The 20,538-nt window shown below is 41.4% G+C and overlaps 3 protein-coding genes across 5 annotated transcripts; 2 read left to right on the forward strand and 1 right to left on the reverse strand.

The window, feature by feature from the left end:
- Positions 1-1,996: 1,996 nt before the first annotated feature.
- Positions 1,997-5,766, reverse strand: edc3 (enhancer of mRNA decapping 3 homolog (S. cerevisiae)). Of its 2 annotated transcripts, none has more exons than XM_015963984.3 (7): positions 5,626-5,766; positions 5,267-5,433; positions 4,951-5,177; positions 4,519-4,857; positions 4,281-4,434; positions 2,653-2,870; positions 1,997-2,558 (listed from the first exon to the last, which is right to left on the reverse strand). In XM_015963984.3, exons 2-7 carry the CDS (start codon positions 5,428-5,430, stop codon positions 2,224-2,226), a joined length of 1,437 nt encoding a protein of 478 aa, XP_015819470.1. In that variant the 5' UTR covers positions 5,431-5,433; positions 5,626-5,766; the 3' UTR covers positions 1,997-2,223. The 2 variants fall into 2 exon arrangements, with proteins under 2 accessions (XP_015819470.1, XP_070406400.1); XM_070550299.1 differs by having other exon boundaries at positions 4,951-5,194; positions 5,626-5,724.
- Positions 5,767-9,588: 3,822 nt separating this feature from the next.
- Positions 9,589-15,394, forward strand: LOC129153483 (uncharacterized). The gene is made up of 3 exons (XM_070550660.1): positions 9,589-9,696; positions 14,824-14,888; positions 14,977-15,394. The coding sequence occupies exons 1-3, from the start codon at positions 9,664-9,666 to the stop codon at positions 15,299-15,301; spliced, it is 423 nt and encodes a 140-aa protein (XP_070406761.1). The 5' UTR covers positions 9,589-9,663; the 3' UTR covers positions 15,302-15,394.
- Positions 15,395-15,835: 441 nt separating this feature from the next.
- On the forward strand, positions 15,836-20,438 carry LOC129153484 (golgin subfamily A member 6-like protein 1). Of its 2 annotated transcripts, XM_054732693.2 has the most exons (15): positions 15,836-15,997; positions 16,177-16,281; positions 16,363-16,792; positions 16,883-17,147; positions 17,397-17,490; positions 17,608-17,644; positions 17,738-17,801; positions 17,893-17,966; positions 18,037-18,121; positions 18,202-18,286; positions 18,366-18,427; positions 18,507-18,605; positions 18,705-18,818; positions 18,908-19,048; positions 20,051-20,434. In XM_054732693.2, exons 3-15 carry the CDS (start codon positions 16,467-16,469, stop codon positions 20,054-20,056), a joined length of 1,452 nt encoding a protein of 483 aa, XP_054588668.2. In that variant the 5' UTR covers positions 15,836-15,997; positions 16,177-16,281; positions 16,363-16,466; the 3' UTR covers positions 20,057-20,434. The 2 variants fall into 2 exon arrangements, with proteins under 2 accessions (XP_054588668.2, XP_070406760.1); XM_070550659.1 differs by having other exon boundaries at positions 18,908-20,438.
- Positions 20,439-20,538: the final 100 nt, after the last annotated feature.

A 20,538-nucleotide genomic window follows, 5' to 3' on the forward strand; every position in this document is an offset into this window, starting at 1 on the left:
TCGCGTTCTCTCCGGTCTGACTCCTCTCCTCCCGTCTGCAACTTTCAAGTTTTGGTTTTGCCCCACCTTAATTCATTGACTGCGCATGCGCGTTGTAGTGTCTAAAAATAAGTTGACCAACGATCCGTTTCAGGCAAAACTGTGGAGGAAGTTGATCAATGAAGCAATTCTTACAAAAGAATGTCCAGACAAACCTTCCAGTGTGTTTTTATTTGTTTCATCTGCAGACATGACGCACGACAATATGTTGTGCCCTTGTGCCTGATGGCAGTGAACTTTGCCCTTTGGAAGAAACTGTCCTGCGCAAACAACTCCACTGTTAATTTCTGTCTTTTTTTAAACATTTGTTAATTTTTTTTAACTTAAAAAAGCACAATTATCTGGAATCAAATAACACAGCTGCCATTGTAGCAGAATAATGATGCACCAAAATACTTTTTCGCCCCCTGGTGGTCGAAGATAAAACAGCCTTTTAATTCACATTCACAAGCGTTGAGGCCAGACCTGTCTCAACAGATGTGACATTACACATCAGGCTAAAGGAATGTTGGGAATAGCACACGGTGGGTGACAGTAACCGTGAGAAAAATATATAATCCTTAGGGCTGTTGAACCAGGATTTGCAACCACAACAAAGCCGTCTGCCTCATCCGGAACATAACATCAAACTTGGCTAAACTACGAGCACAATCCCAATTAATTCATGTCCTAAATTTAGTAGAAACTTTATTTCTAGACTGATTTCAACTTTTGTGTAGAAATAATGAAAATGTTTGTATTTAAAAAAAAGATGAAAAAATGTTACATCTGTCAAACCATAATGCAGCAAGGTAGAAGCAACCCTTCCTAAATCCTTTTTCAGTTTGTAAATGCCAAGTTAACACTCTGAATTTAAAAAGTGTTTTCAGATTGCCATGAAGTCTTTATGATCCAACCTTTTTGGTTCTTAAAGGCTACTTTGCGCAGGACATCTAAATGTGTGTGTAGGTCCACACACACATTGTGTGTCCGTTCAAAAGACAAAAATGTCAAATTAAATGGATCATCTGTTGCAGCTTTTATTATGAGAAAATGGGAAGCATTACCTTTAATACTTCAAAGATCAAACCTGTCATTTCTATCCCTTATGTCTAATATCAAACCACAGTTGGAAGCATTTGATCCGCGGACAGCCATTAACTTCTTAGCAACATAAAACAAAAGATGCACGCTAAAGTTGTGCAAAAAGTAAACATTCAGTTTGCAACATATCCTGTTGGTGTAGCTTCGTATGCAGTTATAAGGACGGTTCACGCTTCAACCGCATCACAAAACCACAAGAAAGGCTTGGTTTTTACTGCAGATTTCTGTGTTTTAGGGTGCAAAATGTTTTATGTCGTCCAAAAAGACAAAGAACATTTACATCAAAACTGCAAGAAAATACATTTAATAGGTGTTAAATGGATCATTCTAACAGGTATTTTGCTATGAACACACTGATACTGTCCTTAAGAAAAACTTTCCCCTCAGATGCTCAAACAGCAAAATAAGACTGCTTTAATCACAGCTCTGCAGATTTCTGCAAGTTTATCCAGCAGCTGCACCATTTGGCAAGCATCACAATAAGGATGTTGTTTTATTTTAACTCAAATTTTGGTGATGACTGATCTATATAATTTCTGCATTACATGCATGCTGGATAAAAGGGACTTTTTACATTAGAGGAACTCCTTTGCTGGCACAATAACTCAAATATTTGCATTTATCTCATTTGTTGTTGATAAATACAAGTGTAGATGGAAATGTCTGTTCAGAACAACATAACTGAAGTTACATCTAGCAACACGTTTTCTGCCTCATGAACAAAAAAAAAAAGAGGAAGTACGTGTTATATGGCTTCAGAACTATGAAATTCACTTCAGAGATTGTCCTTTTCGATTTAGAAGAGGACCTTATATCACAGCGTATTTAACAACTTAGTCACACTGTTTATCACCCCCTGACTTAACCACAACATCAATCTCCTCCAGTGGTCAGGTCATGGGTTTGAAATAAAGACTCAAAATATATTCCTCCTTCGTTCACGTAGTCTTATGTCTGTATGAAGTAAACAACAGTGGTCCACCAGTATGAGGGAAGCAAAGTCCAGTTAATGTGATACATCAGAAACTGAACTGAGACTTTTGGAATATAAGGCTCCAAAACCAAAATGGTCATGGATGGTGAAAATTATACTCGATCATTTTAGGCCGAGTGTAACGGGATGACAAATTTGCAGCCAAAAGGAGAAAGGTATTTGATTCCAACTTCCTGAAACACATGGCGAGGAATACCGATGTCACACAGGTACACCCTGCCAGCCCCTTCAGCTAAAGGAAGGGGGAGGCAAAGCGAGAGGGACCACTTCGCCTCTACTGCATGTCCCTGTCCACTTACAGGAGGATCCAAGCTGAGCACTGGTGCTTTGTTCTGGATGGCCCAGTCTGCAGCTGCCCGGTACCAAGGCTGGTCCATCAGGAATGTGTTCTCGTGGCAGGCCAGACAGTTTATGATCAGATCAACTGGTGTGTCTGGGAGATCTGCAAGGTCAGATAAAAGAATAACTATAGAATTTTTGAACTCTTAATTACTAAAATAAACAAATTATCAATATTTATGTCCCAACAAACCCACCTTTGATACTGGACACCTGTTTGCCTCCAGTTTTGTTGAAAAGTGTGAGCTCGTTTGTCACAGAATCAAGCATCTTGACAAAGTTTGGCAGGAACAAGATAACCTCTACTTCATGATTGGCCAGGTGACGACCACAGCTGATACCCTGAGCGCCTTGAACATGAGGTCCACACATCAGCGCCACAGTGGGATGCTGATGTAAATTTTTTGGTGTGAATCTAGAGTTGAAATGAAACACAGATTAGGTTAAGAAAATTTGGAGAAATTAACAGGATCAATTGTCTAACGAAAATTCTTTAAATAACCTGCATTAACATCGAAAAGAGGAAACATTGGAAACTACACCTCAGAACATACCTGAGGAAACAAAAACAAAAGGGTACACAAGCGACTAGTGCTGCAGCTACATGCATCACGCAGGTTGTTCCCAATCTTTTACTCAAAAGTTTGATGCTTTTTTATGTTTGATCTTCTTTATGTCTGATTCTTCAGGCACTCGAGGAGTACAGACGCTTCCCTCTTTTGCTCCCTTATCTTTTTTTCCCCAAGGCTCTTTGTCCTGTCTGCCCACAGAGCGCTTCTCTGCATTTCTTCTGAAAAACTGTTAACTAACCATGGATTTGATAAATTGGTCATTCAATGCGATCGATAAGATTTTTTCAACATTGAGAACGGAGTAGGGGGGCTCCCACATGTCCACAGGGGACACACCCAGTGGGATATATGTTGGATTCCCGGAAGGAGTGGAAGATCATATGCCTCTCCCAGCTGTCGATTGAGGATATCGAAGACGTGTGGATATTCGGCCTGATGATCACTGGATTTCTCCTGATTGGAGTGGGAGGATATCTGGTTTTCTGGAAATTTGGGAAGACGGGAGCGGTTGGAGGGTGACCTGCACCCACGGAAAGCACCGTACGTGTGGAGACTTCTCAGACTGGGACGTTACTCGAGGTGAATCATAAGCTGGACAATGTTCTAGCTGCGATACCGGTATTAGTGTGCAAAATGGACGTCATCTCGGAGAGTTACCAGACGGTATGGACAAGCTTAAAAACCCAAAATTGGCTTCACTGAAGGACTGGAATGATCAGTTTAAAAGACTGAAGGCAAAGAGGAAAATTATATCAGCCTGACCCAAACAAATTCTTGTTATCCGAATCTGACGCCCTGGTAGCCTTGAACTGCAAGCAACTAAAAACCCCCATGAAGGAATGCAGACAGATGCTGTGAAAACCCGACCTACCAACCTGTATGTCTGATCTCTGAATTGTGCATACTGAAACTCTAATTTACCTCTGGGATTAATAAAGTATTGATTGATTGATTGATCCAAAACCGTTTGGTCTGTTTCATCCATCATTTATACCAGAGTCGGCCTTAGTCATGCATAAAAAAATCTTTGCTTTTCTCCATTATTAAAAAGTGAAGCCACTTTTCGGGCTGCCTCAGCATGTCAGTCCCAATTAAACATGTCGACACAGAGGAAACCACAGTCATGACAACCAATGAAGTATCTGTAATTAGCTCATTTAAGTTACTCGAATAATTTAAGTGCTGAAATTGACTCAAAACTTTCCTTATTTCTAAGGTGATTTAGAAGTTAGTCTTCATCTTTACACATTTACCTGTTGGGCCCTCCTAACAGTGTAAGTGCCATCTGACTGGCACACACTCCAGTCATCTCAAGTCTTCGCTCCAGTGAGAGGCCGTGACGCTCAGCAGCAGACAACAGCCGCTTGTGGAGTTCATAGGAAATACTTGGTACAACAAGTCCAGAATCTGTAGAAAGTAATAGAGAAAGGTGTCAACCAGTTTAAACCCAAACACTATCATATAATACCATTTACAATGTTAAGCACATACCAGTACAGTACTCTTTGGCCCCAGGCTGAGGTACAATAATCTGTCTGTAAACGACTGGTTTGCCCTCCAATATGTTCTCATCATGGCGGTACCGTGAGGGTGTCTGGTCTTGAGGAGTGCCCCGTGACCGTGCCCCGTTACGCCGCTCTGATGTGTCAATCTCTGAGAAAACTGCTGCTTTGTCAAAAAGGGCAAGATTCCCTTCGAAGTCAAAATCCGTGTCCAGGTCATCCTCCATGCCGTCCCCAAAACACTCATCGTCTCTGTGCTTCATCTGACCGTTCTTCACTCCATTCTTTTTAGGTGTTGCTTGGTTTGGTCCTCGACTACTAGATGACCCTGGTGAGATTAGAAAAACTTCAACCATTAGTATCATGCCACAGAAATTGATTTTTTGTTTAGTTATTTGATCGCCGAACAAATGGCCCTTACATGAGTTATGTCTTCGACGAAACCCTTTGGGTTGGCCCAGAGCATCTAGATGACGCTCTCCGTAACTTTTAGAGCATTGCTGGGGAGAGTTTAATTTCTCAACAGCTCTGGGGTCACCCTTTGGGACTGCCACCGGAACACTGTGCACGTTTGTAGCTGTAGTAGAGGTTCTCCTTGCATTACCACTTCTGATGTCTAAAATCTTTAGCTCCCTTATATCAATGGCACTGGAAAAACAATCAAACTATTGTATCAATAGTTACTAGAAACTGCAAATCACACAAAGTTACTAACAGTGGAAAAGACCCGTGTTTACCTGAATGTGACCTCGGGAACTGGACATTTGACTCCGTTGTGAAAAGGCTGCCTTAGAGAGATGGTTTGGCTTGACTGGTCCACTGATGATACTTCTCCTTGATACACCCCAAGCGTTGGGCCACAATTAATGGACACTAAACTACCTAACCAGTCCGCAGCCATTATCTGCAAAAAGTTAAAAGTTGTCACACTTGTTACAGCAGCACGTTAACTTGTGACCTAAGAGAACCACAAATATTAATTGTTCATTTTTAGGCCTACGAAATGTGTCGACTGCTTATTATTCCGGCCTGTTATTAAGCTACGCAGAGCCAATTTACGTGCTGAAACGTAAAATACCTTCAACTATCACCGTACCTTTAGGGAATTAAGATAAAGTAGACCCCTCTTGATAATAAAAATGAAACAGCGGGTAGTAAAAGCTAAGAAAATTGCTCTCGGAGAAGTTAGCGTTTTAGCTTTAGAACAGCTACTGCTATTCGCCTTCCTGTTTCCGGTAGACTGAGCTTTTCAAAATAAGACGGAACTTTTATATCTGGCTGGTAAAAACGTTTAGTCAAAAGTCTTTAACTGAAAGTGAGTGAGTGAGTGAGTGAGTGAGTTTTTGTTTGTTGTGGATTCTTTGTTATTTTTTTACATGTTTTACTGAAGTACAAGTATTTTATAAGGTTTACAACCATTCCATTCCACACGTTTAATGGAAATAGTTATCAGTTAGCAAATAATCAATACTTGCAGCATTTCCTCTTTTTTTTCTTTTCTTTTTTTTTTTTTTACTTTTTATTTATTTGTCTTTCTTATTTAATCAACATATACAACAAAAATCTGTGTTGGTAGAAAAACAAACTAAAGAAAAGAAGGAGAACCATATAGGGCAAAATTGAAAAAATGACAATAAAATGTATGGGTGAATATAAAACAGTTGCTTGGGGCTTTGCCAATTCTATCCTATAACCAGTTATATTTTTACCTTTAGCATCCTATGTCCCTTGAAGATAGGAGGTCCATTTTTCCCCATTAAAAAAAAGAGTTCTCCCCTCAGTCTCAACTAAAAAGTGATCCGTTCCATCGTATATTGTTCACTGTCTCCTCTCACTGTTCCAGGGTTGGTGGTTCTGGTTATTGTTTTTTTACCAGCAATTAACAAAATTTTACAGAGATAGTCCTTTCTCTTGACCACATTCTCAGTTAAGTTACAAAACATTAAAATCATCTCATTTTGGGGTATTTTATATCCAAATAATTTTGTCATTTCAATAGATTTTTGATCCTAAAATGGTTTTATTCTGTTGCATGTCCAAAACATGTGGGTGTGGTTGGCACTTATGTGTCCACACTCCCTTCAGCAGGGTTCCAGTGAGTTTAATATTTTATGATTTAGTTGTGGTGTTAGAAGGTTTGTTTGTTTGTTTGTTTGTGGATTCATTGTTATTGTTTGACATGTTTTACTGAAGTACAAGTATTTTATAAGGTTTACAACCATTCCATAAACACATTTAATGGAAACAGTTATTAGTTAGCAAATAATCAGTACTTGCAGCATTTCCTCTTTTTTTGAAGCTGTCTGCAGTTCACTGATGCTGTCAGTCAGCTTCTGTGCCAAATCCTGAGTGACAGCAGCTTCTTGCATAAACAATGCTTGAGATTTTTCAGAATTTGTAGGTTCTTCATCTAGAGCAGGGATTTCCAAAGTGTGGTGCACGCACCCCTGGGGGTGCGCGAGCTGCCGCTAGGGGGTGCGCGAGGTGAAAAGTGTAATGGCTGCGGAGCTCAGAGAAGTCTGTCATATGTCACCATTATTGTAGAAACTCATTTGTGGGTGGGCCTAAGAAAAAGTAAGTGGGCCCAATAAATGTAATTGAAAACAAGTATATTTTTGCGCGCGCGCGTCCTCCACATATGCCCTAGCTTCATAATAACAATGCGCCGAGCTTCAGCACTCTGGCCTGCGCACGCCGATATGTTCCGTCGCGCGCGCGTGTCCTCCGCATGTGCCCTAGCTTCATAATAACAATGCGCCGAGCTTCAGCACTCTGGCCTGCGCACGCCGATATGTTCCGTATTTGATCATTTTTAACGGTGTTGGAGAAATCTGAAGGTGGCAAGTCATTCTGGCAGATTGTAATTAACACCCTGTCTCATGCAGGTGTTCTGACATTGTAAACCTCACACACAGAACATTGTGGATGTAACAAAATAACAAGAAATGATTCCCATTTAGGCTATTGACAGCGCGCTGAAGATCTGAAGTTCAGAGTGCGTCTGTCAGAGGTCAGACGTGTTCCAGCGGAACCACGGCTCACGGGTGCACATGTGAGCACATCTGGGCTGGGCAGAAGTTTAAATAGCGCCAATAACGAGACGCGGTGACTTGAGCGGCTATGCCGCACACGCGTGCGCGCACACACACACACACAGATTCAATAAGCACGCACGCTGCTTTAACTCCGGCGCGTTGTCAGACTGAAGGCAGAAATGAACGCTGCCTCCACCTTGATAAAAACTTTTAAGAGGTTATTTTTCATTCAAGGTCAAATTAAGATATTAGCTTCTGGGATGAGTCGGGTCCGCTACAGCCAGTGACTCCTCATGAACCTGACCACAAGTCCTGTTACTGCAGCATTTGTTATTCCAGTCCGCGTGGCAGCGGATCGCAGATTTAGCCACACCATAAAACAGCAATAAGTCGGTCTGAGGTAAAAGTGAACATCATGGCTATATCTTGTCCCCTATTGACATTTGATTACGCACAAGTAGGTGATCAGCTCAGGTTTACGCAGAGCAGAAGGAAGGAGAGCGCTCTGGCCGCACAGGTTAAACGTTCCTACTTTAAGAAAACCGTTAAATTGCATTGTTTATGTGCTACCTGGGCACTCCAAATATTTATTTAAAATGAAATCAAAGGAAATTGTAATGTATCGAACGTTTATTATTTACTATTTAAAAAATGAAAGTGATGGGGAATTTTTTTAACCCTGTCTGTTTAGCTTGACATCTGATATATATATATATATATATATATATATATATATATATATATATATATATATATATATATATATATATATATATGTATATATATATATATATATATATATATATATATATATATATATATGTATATATATATAGCAATGCCCCGATGTGTGTGTGTGTGTGTGGGGGGGGGGGGGGGTCGACATGGTCGGGACATAGAAGGGGGTGCGTGGCTAAATAAGTTTGGGAACCACTGATCTAGAGGACTGATCAATAACTCCAAAGACTTTACTTGTGGTTATTTTATTTATTTATTTATTTATTTATTTATTTTTTTCTTGTGGGTGTTTTATTTGTCGCTTTTGATTTATGGCACAGTGCTCCAAGCAACTTTACACATAAATGTTCTTTTTTTCTCCCAGATGCCACAGAAGGTTAGAATTTTTTTTTTTTTAAAGATATAGTTTCTGTAAGAGTCGGTGCTTTATTTGTAAGGGCTGGCTTCATTTTCTATCCACTGGATGACAAATCTTCAGATATGTTGGCTGAACTGATGTAAATCTGAGCTGGGTTAACACTGTTTTGTCTTTTCTAAACTCTTGATTTCTTGTAAACATGAAGATGTAGCAGCTATTTAAATTTCCTTCTAAATTATTTTAAGTCCATTTATTGCACACTATTTTTATAAGCAGATCAGTGTTTCTGACCTGTTTATTTCATGGAAGGAAACATCTTAGGATTTAGTCAGAGCTGTGCAACATTTCACACTGGCCTGGAGAATATCAGTATCTGTTCAGATGATTTATAACACTGCTTGTCCTGCACACTTAAAAAAATCATACAACTATTTAAAACTAGTTCTTTCCCTAATCAGTTTTGATTTAAATTAACATTTAATTATAGGACAAGTTCTGTGCCTTATTAACATTTGGGTGATATTCTTAACAACAGTAGGTCAGACTAGGTGTGATCATGTGGGGACTATACAGGAAGTGATGATCATGATCCACTCATCCAGCTGTGTTTGTGTAATGAGATCACCATGGATGGATCATGAACCAAAGTGAGTAAATAACGAACAGGAGAGTTTCTGACAGAACAAATAGGACTGTTGAAATAATTCAACTCATCCATAGTTTTTTTCTCCTCAGACTGTTTTAATATACCCATACCCCCAAAAATAAATATCTGCTGATCATCACGTAAACAGTGGAAACCATCGAGAGGCATGATCCAAGAATAGCCACAAACCTCCAGCTGCCACCTTTGTGTGAAAATCTCTCCTCTTCATGTAAGCAGACTCATGAGCAGTTTCTCCCTCACAGAGCAAACTTGTGGCTTGGATTGAGAGAGAGACTCTGCAGGATGTTCATTTGATTTATTTTAAAATTCAAACCCATCTTTTTCTCGTGAACAGACATGTGGGACACCAGTTCTCAGTTTACAGCCCAGGTATGATCTGATTAGAATTTCTCTTTTCAGCTGGATTAATAAATAATGTAAAGGGTTAATTTACATGTTATTTAATGAACCATAAGACATGAGATTCCATAGGAAATATGGAATCAATCTTATGGATATTTAGGTACTTTTAACCAGAAGATTGGAACGTTTTATTGCAGGGATTATGTAACTCTTTGTATTAACTGAGAGACAACAGAAGAGAGAGTCAAGTTTTAACATTTAAAGATTTATTACTAAACAAATTAAAACTAGACTAACTTCAACACTAAATGTATGGTGTAACTAAGGTGAAGTGAGACGGAGAATGGTGTAGTGTGAAATGTTGTTCAGAACCAGCAAATCCGGAGAAACGATTAGTCCTGATGGGAGTGAAGGTGATGTCTTCGCGCTAAGCTTTGATTTGGAGTTTCATAAACACATAAGACGCCATTCTGTCGGCCTACATACCCTTTTGGAAGTCCCCGTTAGATCAGGAATGTCGAGGCCCAGCTTGACCCTCTCTGGAATCAAAGCCAGTAGGAAACGCAGCGGTTGCCGACCAGACCAGTCTTTGAGATACTTCCGGGTCACGACAGTTTTGTTGGCATCTAGCGAGACCCAAAATGGGGTCGTGATGGTTCAGCTTTTATTCTGAAAGGAACCGTTGCAGCAGTTGGAACAGCAACGGATTATCCAGCTTGTCGTTGGTTCTTTTGGCTGAAGAGGAAAGTTACGGATTGGCCACTTCGTCAACTTCTCTAGAACGCTTTGAACTGGCGTTAAAGATGACGTTGGCATAATTTTATACTTCGGATGTTTTGGTTTATGGTCGAATGAAAAGATGACAGATTTACCAAACACCACCAAAACCACGCCTCTGGCAGATTCTGATTGGATCAGTAAAAGCAATGTGTCATGTCGTAACGCTACATGTGATCAGTCTCTAGTGGAAACATTCAAAGTTATATTACTTATTATATTCTGTAGGATTATAATATCAAGTAATTAATATTTTCATTTCACAAATTGGTCCACATTTTATTATTGACTTACACTTTGTTTGATTAGCTTTTTAAAAATAGAGTTCTTTGATTTATTAAAAAGAATGAGTCCTTTGTCTTCATTCTTCTCTTGGGCTAGAAAGGAAAAAAGTTTAGAAGCAGATGCATGAGACCTTGAGGCAATATCTCATGCAGATTAGTTCTTGCTGAAGAGAGGGGGGGAAATAACTTTTAGGTGGAAAATAGTCATTTCATTCTGTTACATATCCCCCCTTTTCAATGGTACGGTGGTCCGTACAGAGACCACCTGGCGTTGAACAAACCAGGGTCCTAAAGGGACTCCGACGATAGGGGAAATTGCAGTTCCCCAGGAAGAGGCCAAAAGTGGTGAGGTACCAACCCCACTCCGAAGAACAGTACATGGTTTCAACAGTCTCGCATAATCCTTTTGGAAGCACACAAGTCAGCAGATTATTAAGATATCCACGTGGAAGTAATAATTTGAAGCAGGAGCAACTTTATATATCCACGGGTAGGGAATGCTTCCAAAATAGTATATTGATATTTCTAATTGCACTTATCGTGATCCAGTGCCGGAAAGAGCAGCAGGTAGGTCAGGTCCCAGCGAGCGAAGTATCCCAGCAGCCATGCCGGAATCCATGAACGTCCAGGTTCCTACGAGCCGGAACACCAATCAGGAGGAGTAGAATCCGATGACGAATCATAGGTCCACCCCCAGGAAGCGAGGATCATCAGTGAAACTCAGAAGAGGAGAGAGAGCACAGCACAGGGCACCTCAATGTAGACACAACAAAATGGCGTCTAATGCAAATTAATAAACAAAAAGAAACCTAGCACTGTGAGTACCTGCATGTACTACTGTATGTGTAGCAATTATGTGAATTAGCATTTTAAGTGAAGAAATGGGTGCAATACACTACGTGTATTGGGAAAAAGTGGTGCAAAAAGAATAAAATTAATAAAACCCTGTACTGCGTAAGGGAGAAATCACTGCACTAAGTAAAAATGTAATCAACATGAAGGGCAAAAATGGTTGTAGCCCATAAAGATAAATTAACAATTTTAATCATAAAGTTTTCAAAACTTAATCACTGTAGTAAAATTCTATAAAAAGATAGATATTTGAGTGTCAAAGAGCACTAAAATGTAAATCAGTGAAGTTAGTAATCAACCTACATGTGAATGTACCCTTAAGGAATTAAGATTAGTGAAAATAATAAAAAATTTGGATAACAGTAATATGTGGACTAAACCCATCTTAACTAACTGATTACCTGACTTCAGGAACCCACAGCATGTTCATCTCAAATCACCCAAGTCTGCCCATCATGCATAAACAGGAAAGACAACCATGCGCACACACAAACATAGACAAACTTGTGTAACTTGAGATAGAGAACTATGGAACCGACGAGGCGCGAAATCACCCCCCTTTCGAAGTCGGTAAGTTGTTGGTGGTAGCATTGACCAAATTAGTGGAACCCTTGTGTGGTTTGATTTGGTCCCTGTGGACCCATTTGTAGACGGGCTCCTTGTTTGTTTGGGCAATCTTGATCTGATACACGACTGGAAAAAGCTTATCAGTTATCAGGTATGGACCTGACCACTTGGGCAAAAGTTTCTTAGCCAGCTTCCCAGAGGTGTTCTTGGTGTTACCAGTTTTAGGAGCGAAAATGTAGAACCAGGCCTCATCACCTATGTTGAGTTGAGAATGTGAGGCCTTCTGATCATAATAAGCCTTCCTGCCCTCAGCTGATTTCTCCAGATTTGTCTGTGCAAACGAGAATGCTGCAGGCAGATGGTTCTTCAGGTCCTGCAAATATTGTTAGCTTGTGTAAGCCGGGTTTGCCTCGGACTGAACTGGCTGGTACAGCAGGTGAAGTGGCAGGGTCATTTGTCTACCCATCATCATTTCAAACAGGGAGACACCTGTAGACTCATGAGGGGTGGCCCGTATGGCCATGAGGACCAACGGAAGCTTCACATCCCAGTCTCGGTGATTAGAGCACACATACTTCCTCGACATGCCGACAACCGTCCGGTTCATCCTTTCGACCTGGCCAGAAGACTGGGGGCGATGGCTAATGTGGAAATTGGCCTTCACACCCAACAGTTTCCAAAGATGTGCAATCACTTCAGAGGTGAAGTGAGTACCTCTGTCCGAGTCAACCCAAGTGGGAAGACCGAACGGGCAAAGATGTGATTCATCAAGAGAATAGCTGTTGTTTTCGCCGTGTCATTAGGTGCTGGTAGACATTCAACCCACTTGGTGAATGCACAGGTCACGGTCAAGATGTATTTATTACCCCTCCTGGACCTGGTCAGAGGCCCCACCCAATCAAATTGCAATTCTGACCACGGTGTGGACGGTCCCTTTCTCTGTAGGAGAGCTCTGTGTGCGGGGTTGGATGGCTGAAACTGACAACAAACCAAACAACGCTGGGCGTGATCTGAGATGTCGCGACGCATCCCCGGCCAATAAGCAACCCGGCTCAGGGCACCGAACGTGGCCTTGACACCTTTGTGTCTGGCGGAGGGAGAGTCATGAGCTTGCGTGATCATGTCCCCCCTTAGTGACCGTGGCGCCACGAGGACAGGCGCAAAGGAGGCTTGGAAGCGTGCATCAGCAACCCTTCAACCATTCTCAGCGTGACCCGAACACGAAATAGAGCACGGAGCTCAGGAACGGAGTCAAGCTCGGCGGAAGAAGGCAGATGAGTTGTAGGATCAGAAAGGTACAGGATCATCCTGCATATAGCAGGGTCCTGGGACTGAAGACTGACAAGATCATTACCAGAAAAGACAAGTTGAATGGACACCACACCCTCGGATGGTTTGGAGGTGGACGCGTTAGCAGCCTGAGCTCGAGTCACAACACACACATGGGGTGGGTCAGACCGAGAAGACACATCCTCAGGAAGCCACAAGGGGTTGAAGACACATGGAGTACCATCGACCGCCCCTTGTTTGGCAAGAGAGTCTGCAAGGCCGTTCAGATCCTTATCAGTTCCGGGTGCACGAGAATGTCCTTTGACTTTACGCCAGTAAATGTGCAATTCATGTGATGTCACTAGGGCGTCACAAGCCATGAAGAGGTCCTGATGTTTAACGGGCTTCTGGTTAGAGGTTAGGAACCCGTGACTCTTCCAAGAAGGTAGATGACAAATGAAACTGAGACGTGCGTAGTCTGAGTCAGTGCAAATCACCAGCTCACGGACACCACGGTCCACAGCAAGTGTAGTACTATCAAGATCCCAGCCACTTCTGCAAACTATGAGGTCTTAGGACCCAACCAGTAACATCGGGAGTTCTTCTGGTCAGCGTTCAACCAGACGACACCCACGCCTGACCTAGGCGTAGGACCATGTCGAAAAGAACTGCCATCGACGTACACGGTCGGCAAGTCCACACAGAGAGACTGATCGAAGTAGTCATGGTTGGGGTTTAGAAGAGTATGAGGAGGGCTAGCTGGCGGGACTGATGTGACAGCATCATCCAAGCAGTGTTGGCACGTAGCCAAACCCATGCCAAGAGGGCTACGGCGGTTCTGGCCATAGCGTACTTCGATGTCGAAGCTTTGAAGAGCCAGCAGTCATGACGCGATTCACGCATTGGTCACCACACCATCTCTGATGTGCTGACTGTTAAGGAAGGGTGGTGCTGAGTCTCAATGATGATCTTCTGTCCACTGATGTAGCTGGAAAAGTGTTTCACTGCCCACATGGTGGAAAGCAAAGCTTTTTCACAGCCAGAGTACTTTAAATCAGGACCGGACAAGAGCTTACTAGCATAGGCTACGACACGCCTGTCGCAGTCATATACTTGGTATGACTGGCACTCAAACAGTGAGATGAAAAACCGACCTCAAGGTGGAACTCCTTGTCACAGTCGGGGAGCGCCAAGCACGAAGTTGAGCATAATGCGGCCTTCAGGTCATCCATGGCCTGTTGCTGCTGCTCAGTCCACTCAAAAGGCACATCCTTCTTCAGTAGGTTAGTCAGAGGTCTCGCTATCTCAACGTAGTGTTCTACGAACTGGCGCGAGTAGTTGCACACCCCTAAGAAGCTCCGAAGTTCGGAGACAGGAGGTGTGATGCTTATTGCTTATTTTTCAGACTTCAGCATGGCGTGGTTCATCATCTGCATCTGGATCAGGGTTCCTGTCAAAAATCAGAGCTAGGTGAGTTAGTTTTACTGATATTCAAGTGACAAAATCCTAAATATTGCTTCTATTTTTAATTGGGATGTTTCCACACATCTGGCTTCAGAAAGAATGATCCAGGTCCCCGGAGGTGGCACTCAATGTATAATCTAGCACCTAAGACATCCACAAGATGGTCTTCTTCATCAGGATCTGAATTTAGAGTGAGTGGGGGTGAAAGCAGCTTTTATCCAACAGAAGCAGAACGATGGCTCCAGGATACTCACGATAGACTGGAATCTCAGCTGGACTGGCTGAGGACCAGAGACATGAACCTAAGCTACAACACAACTATGGCGAATATGTTTGACACAAAACAAAAGGTAAAGAATGAGTTTTATGGAAAAGCAACATATTTGGGCCTTTATGTTTGTCATCCTTTAACCACATGAATCACAGCAGCTGTCAGAAACAATCAGCAGAATTGGTCGGGATGCATCAGAGTTTTCCCAGTTTGACACGAGCCGAGAGCAAAGAGAGCTCCATGAAAAGTAAGTTCAACTAAATACAAACAAATATGAGATTCAGATGTGTGAAAATCCTGATCTGACATTTGTTCTCAAGAGTCCTAAAGCTGGAGAAAGACCTGCTGCAGATGATGTCTGCTTTGGATAAAGGAGGTGATGATCAGCTGATTGGGTTCTTGGCTCCCATCTCACTCAGCAACTTGAGTCCAAAAAACCAAGAAGTCTTTGAAAAACAGGTTTGTAAATTTTAAATAAACATGTAAAACATGTGCTGCCAAAATATGCCTGTTTTAATATTGGTTTGAACTCAGAAGAAGGAAAACAATGAATCAGAGCTGAACAAGTTGAGAGAGGCTCTGAAAGAAGCTGAGGCGAGGGCCAAAACCCACGAAGAAGAGAGAAACAAAGCTCTCAGTGATCTTCGGAGAGCTGAAGAGGTAGCAAAACCAGCCTGAGTCAAATCCCTGGGGTTCACATGTCCTCATCCACCACTTTGTGTTATTATTTTCATGAATGCAGACAAAACGGATGATGAGTCATAAAATAGAGGAGATGGAAACGGGGTTTGAAGTGCATGAGGAGCTGAGAGAAGCCAGCAACCAGATCAGCCAAGCTTATCAGGTCAGTAAAAACTCCCCTTATTAGATCAACCAACGCCTTTCTCAGTCAGTCCAAATAAAATATGCTTTTGTTTTTGACAAAAGCTATAAAATGTTTTTTTTATGATGTCAGCCTCAAACATCTCATAGTAAATCAAACTAGAATCCATGTTGGATAAAAATGTTTTCAAATTCCACCAGGACAAAGCTATTTTTTCCACACATGTGCTGAAGTTGGAAAATGATGTCAAATAACTAAAAACCAAGCTGAGAGAAGCTCTGTGTGCCAACGATCACCTGATCCAGGTAGCATGAAGCTCTCTTGTGTCATAAACTTTCATTGAAATTTACCTTAAACCTTTTATAAATGCTATTAATCACGTTTAGGAGAGGGAGGAGCGCCTTCACAGAGCCCAGAACCTGGAGGAGCCACTGGAGAAAACCATAAGAAACTCACCTGGCCCAGAGACCCCAAAAAATCACAACTCTGAATGGAAAAGGGAGGACTTGGACGTTCTCCAAGAGGTTTGGAGTTTAAAAAGGATTATTTAAAAATGAATCAAGTTCATTTAAATGTGTTTAATGTGGTTTTGGAGCAGAAAAATGAAAAGCTGGAAAAAAAAGCTGAACTGATCCAGAAGAGCCTTGACACATGTCAGCGTCAGCTGCAGGAGCTGAACAAGGAGAAAGTCACAAACTCAAAACTGATCTCAGATCTGGAGGCAGAGCGCTCTCAGCTGATCAGAGAGAAAGAGGAGCTGCTGACCAAAATAAACCAATGTGCACAAGAAACGGAGGAAAAGAGCTGCCAGCACAGGTGAGATGGAGATCAGACCATTTTTTCAGCTGATGTTAATCAGAGAAAATCCACACATTTACTCACTTTTTGTGTTGATCTGTTTACCAGGAAATCCTTGGAAGTTTTAGAGTTAGAAGTTCAGAAAGTGCACGATCAGTGTTCGGTTTTAGAGGCTGGAGTCAAAGACAAGGAGAGGATGCTGCACCTTCAGGAGGAGGAGTTTAACAAACAAGATGACATGAGGGTCAGATGCATTGATGAGCTGAAAGCTGTGGCTTCACACTGGACTGAGAAGTGGCAAAACGCGGCTCTGACCCTTCAGGCCACACAGAACCAATTAGAAGAACTCACAAGGAGGACTTCTGCAGATCAAGTAAGAAAGCATCTCACCAATAAATGATGACTTGTGGAGGATGATTGGGATTTCGGCCATTTTTCTTGTTGATAAATAAAACCTTGTGCACAGTGAAATGTAACAGTGTTCAAAATATTTAATGTAAAATTGGATTTTACTAGATTCAGATCAGTTTTAAAGCTAAAATGAATTAAATTGATATAATGCAGAAAAAGGGAAATCTTGAGATGTTTTTAAATAAAGTTCTGCACGTTTTGTTTTGCACAGATGGAGTCTGGCTCAGAGCTGAGGGCTGAGCTTCAAAACAACAAACCAGAGCTGGAGCAGGAACCAAGCAGGGCTCAGAGCCATCAGGCACAAGGTAAAGATTAAAACAGTTTTCTAAGTTTATGTAACAAAGCCACAGATTAGAGGACAGGTGTCATTTGACCCTACAAACACAGGGAGGCACTAAAATGTAGAGAGATTGCCTTTCCAGGAGTCCAGAGGCTTCAGACTATCCCAAAAGAGACAGAGTGAGTGAATGCTGCTGAAGATTTTAATTTGCAGAATGTAATGTTGGCAAATCCTCAAATAGAAATGCTGTGATCTGCCTCTTTAATTGTCAGCTTATCAAAATCCTATTTGGTGTGTGAGCATCCACCAGAGCCCCAGTTTGACCAAAACACACAGGTATGGTCCTCTCACACTAAAATCCACATTCAGTACCTTATTATAGGGGCTGTTTTATTCACAGGCCAGCTAAATGTTCATTAATCCACAGGCGTGGACACAAAACGACCAGGTGCAAAGTCTGAGACAGAAACTAGCAGAAAAGGAGAAGGAAATGACTGAAAGGTTAGCTGTTTTCTAGTGAGTTCTGATGCGTTTAAAGACCGGACATTAACTGTTTAATTTTCTGTGTCAGAGAACAAGCCTTTAGGAGTTTAGAAAAAATGAGAGAGATGGAAAAAACTGAAGCTCAGATCAAGATTTCTACTCTGCAGCTGCAGGTACTGATCCACCTTTGATCAAAAAGACATCTTTAATAAAAGCATCATCTCATATTTCCTTACTTCCTATTTTGTAAAAGCTGATGAAAAAAGTGTCTGAAGAGGGCAAAGATGATGGAGACCTGCAGTCAGATGTGTTGGACCCTGCCTCACTGCAGCCAGATGGTGTGAGCTCAATACAATGTGAAAAAGCAGAAATGTGTCTCTATTCAGATCTAAATAGATGTTGTTCGTATAATTCTAGAGCATGGGAGGAACACGGACCTGCTAGCTGCTGAGATGCATCTGAAACAACAGCCCTACCTGGTATAAGCTGTGATGCAGCACACAGTATACCTCGTGTGTGTGGTGGTGAGTGCAGTGATGATGCAGAGTTTGTCTGCAGGATAAAGAGGAGAAATTATCAGCTGAAGACAGGAAGGATAAGCTGATCTGTACGGTTGATCCAGAGATGGAGCAGCGAAGACGAATGATCACAGAGCAGGTATTTCGCTTTACAGCAGTGCTTCTAACTCAGAGCTCCATTTGCTCAGCTGTTTAAAAATATTTCTAAATATGTTCTAACCCTTTTAACTTTTCTCAGTTAAAGAGTCTGTTTAAGCAGCGAGAAGGAAAAGAGGATGGTCAGGTGCTGGACACATCAGCTCAAACTGGAGCCACCTCACCCCAAGACTGGACTCCATCTTTGTTTGTAAGGGTGAGTGAAATAAAATGCACAACAATCCTGAAGCACACAAATACTGCAGAAAACATATTTAAAATACAACCAAGGTTATGTTCCTGCAGGCAGGATGGGACAGGAGAAACTGGCATCACAGCTCAGGACTGATGCCGGTGTTCGAGGAGGACGAGGAGGATGAAGAGGACGAAGAGGACAGTGATTGGTTTAGAGAGGAGGAGGAAGATGCAAAAGAAACTTGTGCTGAGGTAAAACTCTGCAGTCAGAGGTTTAAACAGCAGAAGTAACTAAATGTGAAGCTGGAGCATGTGTGGCTCAAATATATCAGTCATAATCTATCACTGCATCACTGACTATTGTAGAGATTTTTTTGATCAAAATCACCAAACTTTATTCTGACTGATGAAGTAAACAGACCCTGATGGATTTGTTGAAAATGTATAAATAAGTAAATGTTGTTGCAAATTAATTCAATTCCAGACATGAAACAGGAAAAATCAGACACTCAAATGATGTAAAAATCAATAAACATCAGTGTCCCTACTAATTTTTATGTACTTTTACAATTCAGTTTTAAAAGTCAAAGAAGGAACATCTCAAAGGAAAGAACATCAACATAAATCTTCTCTAAAAAGGTGCATTTAAAACAAACTTTGACCGGAGTTTTGTTCGATGCACGAATGTGGGAGTTCTTGCATAATGAAAAGACATTTACTTGTTAAAAAACAAGTAAATGAAACAACAAAAAGTTGACATTTCTGGCGTTTCCTGAGTTGCTGCCAAGATGTAGTCAGACACCCGGTCATGTTTCTGATGCTTGGAATCACAAACATTCGTCTTTACCAAATTCATCTTCAAACTTCAAAGCAACCACAAAAATGATCTATGAATACGTGCAAATTTTAGCTTCGGCTGCGATAAGTTTCACCCAGAAAGCAGGGAGCGGTGCAATGAGTGTGATTAATTGTAATATTCCAACTTTATCCGATGCACGTTTGCATAAAAGGGCCAGATTTATTAAAAGGCATCAGTTAAAGCTGGTTGCTGTGAGATCTGAATCTTTCCTTATAGATCAATCAAGGAGGGGTAAGGTAATGCTCTGTCAGTAGGGTAGGGATAGGGTGAGTTTTCTGACAGACGGATCTTCTTTGCAGCAGGGATTTATTTTTCCAACAGATGATGTCATTTGCGCTCTCAATGATCTGTGTCACGTGTAGACAATGATTTTTTTTTTAACCTTTTTAATTAAGCTGTAAAAACCAATCAGCCCAGCGAGGACCCACAAACCACAGGAAGTGAGTCGTGCTACCTGGAGTTCAGCAGGGATGAGTGTGACCTACAGCGGAGGAACACACACCCTCTTTATCCTGGTGGTGTTATCCTGGCTGAGATCTTAGAGATCTGCAGCCCAGGTGAAGATGAAGAGGAAGGAAATCTCCAGTCTGGTGTTTTGTGAGATGCATGGACTCAAGTTATATTAGTACTTCCCAGGAAATACTCTGACTTTCACTGATTAACTTGCTGCTTTTTACTTCAAGTAAAAGAAATAACCCATGTTTCATACATCTGGTTTTGTGTTTAGTTTAAACTTTTGTAAAAAATAAATAAATAAATAACAAATTAAACAACAAATACATAAAAGCTTCAGCAAAATAGTGTTGAATTTATTCAAAACACATTTCCAAACATTGTTTTTGTTTTTCTTTACTGATGAAATATCATGTTTCGTATTGCAAGA

This window comes from Nothobranchius furzeri, chromosome 4, assembly GCF_043380555.1.
Source record: "Nothobranchius furzeri strain GRZ-AD chromosome 4, NfurGRZ-RIMD1, whole genome shotgun sequence".
NCBI lineage: Eukaryota > Metazoa > Chordata > Actinopteri > Cyprinodontiformes > Nothobranchiidae > Nothobranchius > Nothobranchius furzeri.